The sequence below is a fragment of the Panthera pardus genome, unplaced genomic scaffold (assembly GCF_024362965.1).
Source record: "Panthera pardus isolate Hobbes unplaced genomic scaffold, ASM2436296v1 HiC_scaffold_18, whole genome shotgun sequence".
NCBI lineage: Eukaryota > Metazoa > Chordata > Mammalia > Carnivora > Felidae > Panthera > Panthera pardus.
The window spans coordinates 32,692,653-32,704,562 of record NW_026526743.1 but is presented as its reverse complement, the minus strand read 5'-3'; the positions used below and the strand labels follow the sequence as shown (position 1 = coordinate 32,704,562).

The 11,910-nt window shown below is 59.7% G+C and overlaps 1 protein-coding gene across 1 annotated transcript; it reads right to left on the bottom strand.

Moving 5' to 3' along the window:
• Nucleotides 1–2,760: 2,760 nt before the first annotated feature.
• IRX6 (iroquois homeobox 6) lies at nt 2,761–9,559 on the bottom strand. The gene is made up of 7 exons (XM_053906116.1): nt 8,183–9,559; nt 7,013–7,254; nt 6,461–6,470; nt 6,172–6,281; nt 5,663–5,970; nt 4,167–4,796; nt 2,761–3,228 (listed from the first exon to the last, which is right to left on the bottom strand). Exons 1-7 carry the CDS (start codon nt 8,225–8,227, stop codon nt 3,221–3,223), a joined length of 1,353 nt encoding a protein of 450 aa, XP_053762091.1. The 5' UTR covers nt 8,228–9,559; the 3' UTR covers nt 2,761–3,220.
• Between the last annotated feature and the right edge of the window lie 2,351 nt (nt 9,560–11,910).

The following is an 11,910-nucleotide window of genomic DNA, read 5'->3' as shown; positions in this document are numbered from 1 at the left end:
GGTGCTACAGGGGAAGGGGTCCAGAAACTCTTATTATCGTTGCCAAGGTCATAGGATCTTAGGACCAAAGGTGATCACAGACACAGAGATTATCTAGTGAGTCCAGGGGCCATGCAGAGAGTGACTCCCAGTGGAGATGAATCAATAACAGAAGAAGCCACTGTTGTGCGAGGCTCCCTTGGTCCAGCCTCTCCTCTCAACCTAGTGGTGGTGGGTGTTCTCCAGCCGAGGAAAGAAAGGAAGTTTGGAGGCCCATCTCCTGGAGACCGTCCCAACCTGACACCCACCGCCTTTCCTTGTTTCCTGACACCTGCCTTGCAGAGTTCGCACGCCTCCCGTCGGTGGGCACCAGCATCAGCCGAGGAGAGCGGGGCTGTGTCCTCCCTCCCCTTGCTCTGGTATTTAATCAAGACAGTATTCAAAATATGATTCTGGGAGATTATATTGGGAGATTTGCGGGAGGCTCTCAGTGGGGGCAGCGACGGTGGGAACAGATTGCCACTGGGGGCCCAAGGCTGGGATAATCGGAGGCTCAGGCGTGCCTTTCTCAGGCCTTCACCCGCACTCCTGGAGCCCACCCCCAGCCCTGGAGCGGCCAGCACACCGGGATGGAGAACTAGATCATTCCCCATATATTACAGCTGGGGAAACTGAGCGGGGGAAGGGGCTTGTCCACAGCCCCAGACAAGTAGCCACGGCGTTGAGATGCTAAAGCTCTTTTCTGGGATTCCAGCCGCTCTTTTCTGCCCTTCCTACACCCACCGTCTCCAGCCAGGATCTAGGCCTGGATCCTGGGGCAACCCCTGGGCTGCCTGCTGGTGGCGCTCTGGGTCGGGGGAGGTGAGGAGAAACTAGGCCTCACAGACAGGAGCTGGGGAGACAACTTCCTGAGTTCCTGAGTGGGAAGGCAGGCAGATACCTGGGCCTCTCTTCCCAGGACTCAGGTTCCATAAAAGGCTGTATGGCTGGGAGAACTCCCTTCTCCCCCCTGGCCCTCCCCCCCCCCCCCCCCCCCCCCCCCCCGCCCTGGGGGCAGGGGTGGCTCCTGCACTCTCTGGATCAGCCACACGACCTGAGGCTCAGGTGCCTCTCTGCTCTCTGGCCTTCACTTTTCCTGTCTCCAAGTGTCTCGGTGTGATGCTAAGGGTCCCTCTACCCTCCACAAAAAGGCTCGCCGGAGCCCCACTCCCGGCCGAGGCCCTCAGAAGGCGCTTCTGCTGACTCCGCAGCCTCTGGAGGGGTCTACCTGGCCCCCCAGGAGGGGGTGGGGTCGAGAGCGCCTTGAAAGAAACCTCCAGCTAATGCTCTTTATTACAAGCTTTAATCCCGCAAAGCCGACTGGAAATAATGTTTATCTTTTCGCAGTTTAATTTCCCGGACCCTAAGCCGCGGGTCAGTGAGGGCGACCGGAGGTCCCCCAGGGAGGCTGGGGGTGGGAGCAGCTGGTGCCCAGAGCAAAGTGAAAGCAGGGAAGGTATCATCCGGCGGAAGCGAGGGAAAGGAGCATGAACCGGAAAGAGGCAATGGACCCTGAGTGGAAAGCTGGGGTCCCCTCTCCGCCACGGATTCCGTGTGACCCTGAGCCAGTCCCCTGCCCTGCCACTTGGCCTCAGTTTGCTCATCTGGGGAAGAGGTTTGTCCTTTGTAAGCCATGATCGCTAAAGCCCCTTCCGACCCAGGGTCATTCTATAAAAAAGAAGACAAGGTGGGGGGCTGGGAGGGGGTCTGCCGCCTGTTCCCCGGTTTTTCCAACCGCTTCTTCTCCGCAGCCTCCGGGAGGTCTGACAATCTCCCCGCCTCCGACCCCCCAGGATGCGATGATGCGGGCGGGGCGGGGGGGGGGGGCTTCCTGCCCCCCCCCCCCCCCCCCCCCGCTGCAGTGCCAGGCGCTGATTTAGCAGCCGCCACCCGGTCTCGGGGGCCCGGGCCGAGCCCAGCGGTGGAGACGCAGCTCCCCCAGGATCCGGTCCTTGGGCGCACACCCCGGCTGCCCTTCTCCTGACTTCCCGCCCGCATCAGCTCCCCGCAGCTCCCCTCTGGGGCCCCGTCCCGGGTTCACCTCCCCCTCTCCCCGTGGGCAGCGGCCAGCTCCCTGGCTGGCTCCAGCCGAGGCCAAGAGGCCCGGGACGCGAACTCAGGCCGGGCGCGGGCGGCTTTCCATCTCTCCGCCCCCCGCCCCTGCTGCAGACGCGGCTCCCCGCGGGGCACCGAGTCCGGTTCCCTGCCCACCGGCTCCCATTGGTCGGCCTGTACCGGAAGTGATTGCCGACACTTGGTTCCATAAAAGAATGTCACCTCTTGCCTCCCCGGGACACAGCAAGCTGTCACACTTGGCCGTTTTGTACGACGGGAGGAGCGCGGGGATCCCCGCTGCGTGCCAAGGGACGGCCAAGGTTATCCGCATCCCCAGTCCTCCCAAGAAACTAAAACCCAAGTACGAGCCCGAAAACAAATGCAGCTTCCAAATATGCTGACAGCTCCCCGACCTCCGACCTCACCATTTCCGCCCCGTTGCCCCAGTGCACAAGACCCCGCCGCCGCGCGTCACCCTGCTCGGCCAGTTAGGTACACGCAGCGTCAGGTAGACAGAGTTAGGCGCCCTCACGGCCTCGGCCTTAACCTCGCCAGCCTCTCTCCTTGCTGTGAGAGGGACTGAGGTCTGCAGCTCACGCCGCCCTGGCCCCGGATCCCTGGCCTCATTCCATCCTCCCCTCCGCCCTGGCCTCTCCCAGCGCCCCTGGCACAGACACGCCACACGGGTCGGGTTTGATGTGATTATTTTTGAGGACACAAGGAATAAGGGCGAGGAGAAGACGCAGGTGGTCCTTAGGGACCAGGTCGGCGCTGAAGTTACAAAGTGAAAGGGGGTAGGGTGGGGGTGAGCGAGAGAAGGAGGTGCTGCAGACCCTGAATCAAGAGGAGGGAGGCCGACTCGGTGTCCCGAGTGGGTGCACAGGACAGACTCGCCCGGCTGTCCCACCCGGCCCTCCCCCGGGTGCCCCGCGCCACCTCCTCCAGCGGGTCTGGCGAGATGCACGTCCGCCCGCCACTCCCAGCTCTGCGTGCAAGAAGGGCCGGGGTAAGGGTTTCTGTGTGTCTGTCTCTTAGGCGAAGTGAGAGCCCCCAGTCCCTGGCAAGGTCTCCCAGCTTCTGAGCGTGGAGGTGAGTTCCAAAAGTAGGCCGTATTTCCGAGATTCTTCCGCAAATCGCAGCCATTGCGCTAACCTGCTGAGAGAGGAAAGGTTGATTAAAACCCGAAGGCCGCTTGGCGCTGATTCCTAGGAAATGGAAGGTCGGTGGTGTCCCATCCGAAGGGAATCAAAGGTCTAGAGGCAATTTGCTTGCTAGAAGGAACATTCGGACCCCGTTATGTGCAAATTCAAATAACAGCGTAACCCAGTTTTCTAAGCCAGTAGCTAATCCTGAGAGAAATTACTACAAAGCAGAATCTGACAGTAATTGCCGGAAGCTGCCTGATGCTGGGGGGAATGTCCCTTTGTGGGGTGCGATTCCCTTCCGCCAGGCACAGCCAGAGAACCAGCCAGGGCCAGTAGACAGTGATTCGCAGTCACACCCGGCTGGGGCTGAGCCCTTGGGGGTGAGCGCTCTCCAGGGACAGCCCCAACCCTCGGCCACCCTCCCCAGGGGTTTCAGCCGGCCCAAGGCAGGGCTCCAGCTGGACGTAAGCGCTGGCCTTAAACCAAGTGCATGTATCTGGCCCGTCCTTTCAGGCTTCTTGGAAGGCCTTGGTTCCGGCCCAGCCCTAGCAAACTCTTGGTGCAAGCACAGCAGGGGCCAGCTGGCCTCCCCCGAGGGGCGGGCAGGGGGCAAGGGTGTCTCTGCCAGAAGGCCGTGATGGAGCCCACCTGGCACATTTGCCAGCACATTGGGCACCGGGGCGCAGAGGTCTAGGTTGACGACTTGCTCAGTGCCCCTAGGCAAGTTACTCTCTCACTCTGAGCCCATTACTATTAAGTTTCAAAAGGAGGCGGAATTAGTGCTTTGGTTCCTAAGCTGCTGTTTCAGGAAGCGCTGTGGGACAAGCCCGCTCCAGGTCCCAACGTGGCCGTGCCCCAGAGGCCGAGAGGCTGGACAGTGGCCGGGCAGCACCGTGGGCAGCCCTGTCCTTTGGACAGACACACCCAACGCCGTTGGGGACCCACTACCTTCTGCTCCAGACGGGTACTGGCACCGCACTGCAGGCTCCCTCCGCCGCGGGCAGGGCGCACAGTTCATCGGCGGCCCCTGCAGGGCGAACGGGTGGTTTCCAAAGGCTTTGGCTGCGCGGGAAGACTCTTCGCCCGCGGAGTCTCTGGGGACGGCGGCGGGTGGGCCGCCGGAGCCCGGAGGCGGTCCCGGAATCAGACGGCACTCGGGACTTCGTGGCCTGGGAGGGGGTGGCGCTGCCCGGTCGACAGCGCTGGCTGCCGCAGTGTGCGCCAGGGACCAGATGCGCGGTTTCTCGCGGCACGGGTAGTGCAGGGTCAACGTGGGGCCCCCAGGCTCCGCCCGGAGGAAATCCGCTTCTCCCGACCCGGGGGGCTCAATGAACGAGAAGGGGCGCGCCGCCAGGCCGCACTCCCGGCGCTCCAGCCGGGCCTCTCGAGCCGCCGCGGCGGCGTATGGTGCTGGCTGCGCCTGCGAGTCTTTATGGAACTCAGCCAGCCTGTCCGTAGCGGTGGCCACCGCCTCCTCTTCTTCGGCCTCCTCCTCTTCCTCCTCCTCCTCCTCCTCTTCCTCCAGGTCTTCCAGGTCACTCAGCCGGAGCCCTCGGGCCTCCTGGCTTGCAGAAGCATCTGCGGGAAATCAGGACCGAGTGAGAAAAGCCCCAGGCCCCAAGGGAAATCCGCGGGAGTGCCCCCCCCCCCCCCAGAAGCTTTTAGCAAGATGGCTGTGACTGAGGGCATTCTCGGGGTTGCTCACCAGGCTGGCCAAACCGTCTCTTACGGTCGTCCCAGCGCACCGGCTTGCCCCCCCCCCCCCCGGGAAAGAATTTAGGCCCCAGCCCTGCCCCCACTCCTGGGAAGACTCCTCTCTGGTGCAAAGAAACTAACGCTTTTTCCTGCCTACGACCTGGATGTCAGTGTCTCCACCGTAAAGCAAACAGACATACACCCAAGGGGACATTTTCCCCTCCAATTCCAACATCCACAGGTAGCTGGTGTGTATTATTTAATTCAGCAAATATTTATGGAGTGCCATCTATGGGCCAGACGTCATTTAGGCACTTGGGTATTAAGAATTTAGGGAATACAGCAGCGAGTAAGAGACACTCTCTGGTGGAGGTGATGTTCTGGCAGGGGGAGGCAGACACGGACAGGACCGCCTTCCCACAGTGATAGGTATGGCAGAGGAAATACAATAGGCCGATGTGATAGAGAATAACTGAGGGGCTAAGTGAGCTTGGGTGGCCAGGGAAGGCTTTGTCCAGCCCACACTATAGAAGTCAAGAAGAAGCCAGTTATGTAGGGAATTCCAGGCAGAGGGAACTGTACAGGCAAAGGCTCAGAGGTGTGTGTGTGGTGGGGGAGGAACACAAGTGCAAGGGTAAGTCAGGGAGCGCCTCCAAAGACGCTGTTGTCCAAGGCAGCTCGCAAAAGTGCCATCAGCCCGCTATCTAGCTGGGAAAGCCGAAAGGTGGGGTGGTGGACATTCTGGGTACCTTTGGCGTCACCATTCAGGCAGCCCAGGGACTCCTCTGCTCCACTCTCAGCCCTCCTCTCCTCCCCGCCTTTGCTCTTGGGCGCCCAAGTCATCTTGTTCTCCTTCTTGAGGCGCCGGCGCGCGTTGGCGAACCAGGTGGACACCTGGGTGAGGGTCATCTTGGTGATGATGGCCAGCATGATCTTCTCGCCCTTGGTGGGGTAGGGGTTCTTGCGGTGCTCGTTCAGCCAGGCCTTGAGCGTGCTGGTGGTCTCCCGGGTGGCGTTCTTCCGGCGGCCTGTGCCACTCAATTCCACCGCTCCATACCTGGGGGGGGAGAACCTGGCTCACAGTTCTGGGTCTGAGAACCTGGGGCTGCAGGCAGGAGACAGTCTGAGGCCGGGAAATGAGGTTCCGTGCTCCCCCCTCCTCACACGCCCTCCTTCCCAGGCCGTTCCCAGATGGGCCCTATGGCGGGAGGCGGGGAAGGACCTGTAACGCCAGCTACCAAGGCACCCCATGCCTTACCGGTCGTACTGGTACTGCCCCAGAGTCGGCTCATAGGGGTAATAGGCTCCTGCTTGTGCCAGGCCAGGTGTAAAGTTCCCTGCGGCCTCTTTAAATTCATACTGTGGATTCTGGTGGGGGTAGGGGTGGGAAGAGAGAATTCAGGACGACGTTTGGGGAAGAGGCAGTATAGTTGCTAAGGGCATGACCTCTGGAGTCCAGTCGGGTCCTACCACTCCTACTGGCTATGCGACCTTGGGCACAGTTGTTTACTCTGTGCCTCAGTTTCCCCTTGGTAACTGGGAATAACAACAGTACCTCTAGGGTATGGAAGAAGCACCCTTGGCAGAATCCCTGGTGCAGAATAAGGAGTGGTTAAACGCGAGCTCTCGTTATTACTGTCACCACTTGTGACTACTCCCAATCCCCCCTCCCTACCAGCTGGGGACCTTCCCGGCCTCACTCTCCTTCCAGAGCTATTCTCTGACCCTCTGTATCTTCGTGGCTTTGGGCAAGGGGTTTGAGCCCCTCTTCATTTCAGTTTCCTCGTCTGTAAACTGAGGCTCCCTACCTCATGAGTGAACAGAAGCACAGATGTTTTGTAATCAGGACGGAGTTCTGCAAAGGGTCAAACTGCCCCCCCACGCTTTATAATCCTACCCGTTTCCCTTCCTCGGAGTTTCGCCTCCTTCCTCGATGTCCCCCCCCCCCCACCCCCCTCTCCCCCAGACGTCTTACTGGATTTCACCGGCTGCTGCCTTGTTCATGCCCCCTCCCCCCCCCCGCCCCTCCCCCGGGCCGGATGGGTTTTGGCGAACAGACCCAGGCTCCACCCGGGGACGCTCTCTGCTGCGCGCCCTACGACGCGGTCGGCTGCTGGGCAGTGCGCGGCCCGAGCTGGGCGCGGCCTTGGGCATCTACGGAGCAGGGGGCTCCGTAGATGCCCAAGGCCGCGCCCAGCTCGGGCCGCGCACTGCCCAGCAGCCGACCGTCGTAGGGCGCGCAGCAGAGAGCGGCCGCCGGGGTGGAGCCTGAGGCCACGTCTGGGACCGAGCGCGGGGCGGATTCGCAGCAAGTGGCGCTGGAACTTGTAGACACCAGAAACTACGGGGGTGAGAGAGGCGCACCGGAGGTCAGAGATCGGCGCCTCAGGCTGGCGGGACCCAGCGGCAGAACAGCCCGATCGCTCCCTCATTCAACATGAACTAAATGCCACCCAGAGCTGAGCGAGCACTCTGCTGCGATGGAAATGATCTGAAGACGTAATTTAGCCAAACTGCCCTTACAGGTACTTCTAAAACGTTGCTCAGGCTCCAGAGTCCCAGGGGTCGAGGCGATGGCACGGTCTGAAACCCGAATTACAGAAGCCAAACTCCTCTTGTTCCCTCGCCCACCCCTCCTCCGCCCCCATCACAGGATCTTACAAAGGCAGAGCTAGAAGTTAGGCTTGGCGACCACCACCACCTCTTACTCCAGCTCCCTTTTTTATAGATCGGGCACGAGCACCAGGGAGACTTGTCCAAGATCCCAAAGCGGGTCAGAGGTCAAGTGGGAACTAGACCCCACAATCTAGGCAGAAACTGGAGAACAGCGGTGGGGGTCCCCAGGAAATCCTTGTCACTGCACAACACCCACCGTAATCTGGAAAATCCAAGGAGACGGAAGCAGAGAGCGTGGACCCAGTCAAAGAAGGGAGAGGATAAGTACAGAAGTCAACAAGCAAACCACTGAACAATGGTGAGGTGGAGAGATCCGGGTCACCTCGGATATCTGTACAATAAGGAGGCCTGTCTGGAAGATCTCTGAGATCCCACCCACCTCACTTAGCGCGTGGTTAGTGCCCAAGTTGCGGGAAGGTTCTCGGCCAGAGGCTGGGGATGTCGGAGGGGTCTGTGGTACATTACCCTGGTCCCTGCTCTCTCTGTCTTCTCCGGAGACTCGTGCGAAAGGGGGGGGCGCTCAGCTGCAGGCGCGTGCACTGGGCACCCCCTCCTCTGTGTCAGCCCCCATCCCCCATGGAGGCCCTTCTTACCTGGGAAGCGCTGCCGTAAGGGTGTCCAAAGTGCGGGAAGGACATGGTAGCTGTCCCTGGCCCTCCTCCTTCCCTTGCGAGTTCCCGCCTCAGCCCCGCGATTCTGCGCCTCCAGCCGTGCGCCGCCTCGGTTCCTTACACGGCTGCTGGTGCCCAGCGCCCGGTCCTCCGCCCGCTTGGCACGACTGGAGGCAGAGCCGAGGGCAGTCCGGCTGCCGAGCCCTGCGCTCCAGAAGGCGCCCCTCCGGCCCGCGGGGTCCGGAAGACAGAAGGGCCCATGGATGGGCAAGGAAAGGGAGAGGATGCGGGTTCCCAAAGTCGCGCGGTGGCGAGGCAAGGTGAGGCGCGGCGCCGGGCTGTGAGGCTTCAGAGGTGTCCCAGTCCAAGGTGGCCAGAGGCTCAATGTGACGTCACGGTAATCCCGGGCCGCCAGGCGGGCCCCCGGGCCCTGGGGCCCCGGGCCACCAAGCGTGCCAAGCGCAGCCAGCCCGTGCGCGCGCGCGCCCTCTCACCCACGCTCACACTTGTTCCGGGAGGTTTGTGCAGCTGGTGAGGAACGTCAAAGACCCTGACCCTCTGTGTTTGGCGCTGGATCCTACCCCTTTTCGCCTTAAACTCACGCGCGCGCGCGCGCGCACTCACACACACACACACACACACACACACACACACAACCTCTCCAAATTACCCGGGAGAAGTAGGAGAAACGCCTCCCTCTGTGCCGCGCAGGCCCCGGGCGCAGCGCGTTTACCTCCTCCCCTGCGGCCCGGAGGAGGAGAGAAGCAAGCCAGGCGGCGAGGGGGGAGAGAATACAAAAGAAGAGATAGGAGAAAAAAAAGAGAGGAGAAAAGTGGGGGAGAAAGGCAAGAGGGAGAAGGAGGAGGGGAGAGGAGAGAGATGAGTCCAAGCGAACAGAGACGCGCGGGGGAGGGGAGGGAACTGGGGTGGGCGAAGGCTGGGCGCAGGTTGAACACAGGCAGGTGGAGGAGAGCGGCCGCTCGGGGGACTAGCCTCCATCCCGGCTCCCCCGCCCCTCCGCTGCAGGAAAGTTTGTTCTCGCCACAGGCCCGGCACTGGTTGGGGCCGCGGCCGGGGAGCGTCGGTGGTTCCCACTGGCCCGCCCGTCTTTGTGCTTCGGAATCTGGTTCCCCACCCCAGCCTCCCCAGGACTCTAGCTAGATTCAGGCTCTCGGGGCCCGGGTCTTTGCCAGGGTCTCGACCCAGGGGCTTCTCTGCAGCCTCTGGCCTCCGAACGGAGCGAATAGCGCCCCCTCGAGGCCAAGATTCAGTTCCGCTTGGACTCGGCCTGGAAACGCGGTAAAACTGACCCTTGGCATCCGCAGACAGCTGGCGAACACCCCTGGGCATCTCCTCCGAAGACGACGCTTGGTTGCTTCCTGCGCACAGACCAATGTGTCCACGGGGGAGCCGGGGAGCCCCACAGGAAGGTGCCGGGGCCGAGCTGCAGCCGCTGCGCTCCGCTGGGGGTGGCGCTGGCGAGCCGCGGTTCAGCTCTCGGGGACTGAGGCCCAAGCCCGGCGCTCCGCCGCGACGCCGGGTTGGGCCCAGAGATCTGACCACCTCCCTCTATCCCAGGGGTCCTCAAAGGGGCGCTGATGGGCGGAGGAGCTCGTTTGTGCCCGGGAGGGGGCTGCGTGCTCTAGGCCTGGCACGAGACCAGCGGCCGCCAGTTTGTGAGCACTGTAGATCCTGCGCACTCAAGGCTCAATTCCCCAGGCCTGGAGCATACCCACCGAGGGCCACCAAACCGCGACGTTGGGGAAGGGGGAGGGGCGGGGAGGGGGGAAGGACGGGGCGTCCAGTCTAATGGGGGAAGGTCTTCGGGGGATGCTGCTGATATCCCAGTGGAACTCAGGCTCTGGGGCTTGCAGGCCAGAAACCTCAGAAAGTCTCGCCTTTCACTCACAGGGTTACAAAACGCTCTCCCAGGTCCTCTCTGCACCTCCTCAGAGGAATCCAGGGGGTTGGTTCAAGGACCCAGTTTTATTTTCTAGTTGAAACGCAAGAACGTGTGACTCAGATGTTAGGAACAACCCGGGACTCTGCCCTGGGATTTTGCGAGGCGAGGAGGAAGCCCAAAGACCATGCAAGGTCTAGGGCCCTGGCCCGGGATCCCTGGCAGCGGGCTTCCCTCTGGACTCTCGCAGAGGGAACTGGTAGGCCCAGAAGCCAGCTACCTGTTTGGAACAACATCGGCTCGCCCACCTCCCCAAACAGATTCTGCAGAACGCGCAAGGCACAGAAGAAGCCGCCAACCGCAGACCCCTCTGCCTGGGATGATTATTATGAGGACAAGCTCCATTCTTAATACTAACGAACCCAGCTGGGTTGCCTGGTCCGTTACCTTGGAGAAACCTTGCATTCAACCCCGGGAAACTCCCAGTTAGAAAAAGAATCATAGTCCTCGCCAGATTGATTTAGTGATAAAAATTCCCTGTAATAGATACATCCCTTGATTTTTTCAAAACGCACTTTGGAGCTATCCACACATTTGCAGCTTGGATACATCTAAGCTATCTTTTTTTTTAAAGGGAGCATTGGAGAGAATTCATTCAATTAGTCCCTTGGGGAAGATTACTGCTAATTAATTAATTGCAAACATTTCCAGAGGGAAGGTATGTCAATTGTAAAGTAATAACATTAGATAGTTGAAATACTTACTCAGCAACTTTGATTGCCCCTTCGTTCCTAAGCAGATTTTTTTTATGACAGAAAGATGGGGATGGTGGTGAAGAAAAGCATTAGTTCTGTCCCCTGGCGATCTGGTTGCAAAGGAGAAGCTGCCATATAGAACGTATTGATTTTTTAGCTGATTTATAAGACCTCTGCGGGAGCAATGCCGTGTGCAGGGCCTCCAGGCCTATCTCTTGTCTTTGCGCTCTAGGATTAGAGAAAAGCAACAAGAGTTTTCAAGAGAAAAAAGAAAAAAGGAGGAAGAACACTGGTGAAGTACATTGGAGGCTAAGGCAATGAAGGTCCCTCAGCGCTTTTCTTCTTACGTAGAAAAGGACAAGCAAAAGAGCAGGTTTTATATTAAGGCACCTTTCTATTGTCTCCAAAGTTACTTGACAGTATCAGAGTGTCTTGGGGAGGGAGGCTGCCACTTCCAGACACGGGGGAACCTTGGTTTCGTATTTCCTTCTATTGCTATGCCTGCCAGGTACCCTTGTGATTTGACTGTGACCACCACCAGCATTAGGTGGGGCTCCCTAAAAAATAGTTCTTAGGAACTGTGTTCTCTTCCGGCGATTTTCAGAGCCTCGTAACAAAACACAGCCGGTGGGTTCAACCAACATCAACCTTTGTCTGGCAGAGACCTGGGGGGTGGGGGTGGGGGGGAAGACAAGGAAGTCTCTCTTCGAGGGCCTGAATGAGGGAAGCGGCCGTGGGATCTGCTCTCAACCTCCTGACTGTTGACAGACCCTCACTTTGGCAGCCGAGTGCTCTGGCTTCTCATTGCTTTGTTTAGCACTGATTAATTCAGTTTTGGGAAAAATGCCCGATTGTGCGTATGTGTGTGAATTTCATGTGTGTGATTGTGCGTATGTGTCTGAAGCTAGTAGACAAACCTATGCAATGCAGACCCTCCCTGTTCTATTCGAGGGGGACACTCCACCCAAAGTATTTTCTACAAGTGGGCCAGACTCTTTTGTTGTATTATGCAATATGCCCCCATATGTCCTTTAGCTGCTCATTAAAACAAATAT

Bases quoted from the DNA above. Each gene is read 5' to 3' on its own strand.
- IRX6 (XM_053906116.1), bottom strand. From the start codon at position 8,227: ATGTCCTTCCCGCACTTTGGACACCCTTACGGCAGCGCTTCCCAG. The intron at 7,255-8,182 runs GTAAGAAGGGCC...TCACCCCCGTAG, and splicing joins CTTACGGCAGCGCTTCCCAG to TTTCTGGTGTCTACAAGTTC. The intron at 5,971-6,171 runs GTAAGGCATGGG...CTCCCCCCCCAG, and splicing joins GGGCAGTACCAGTACGACCG to GTATGGAGCGGTGGAATTGA.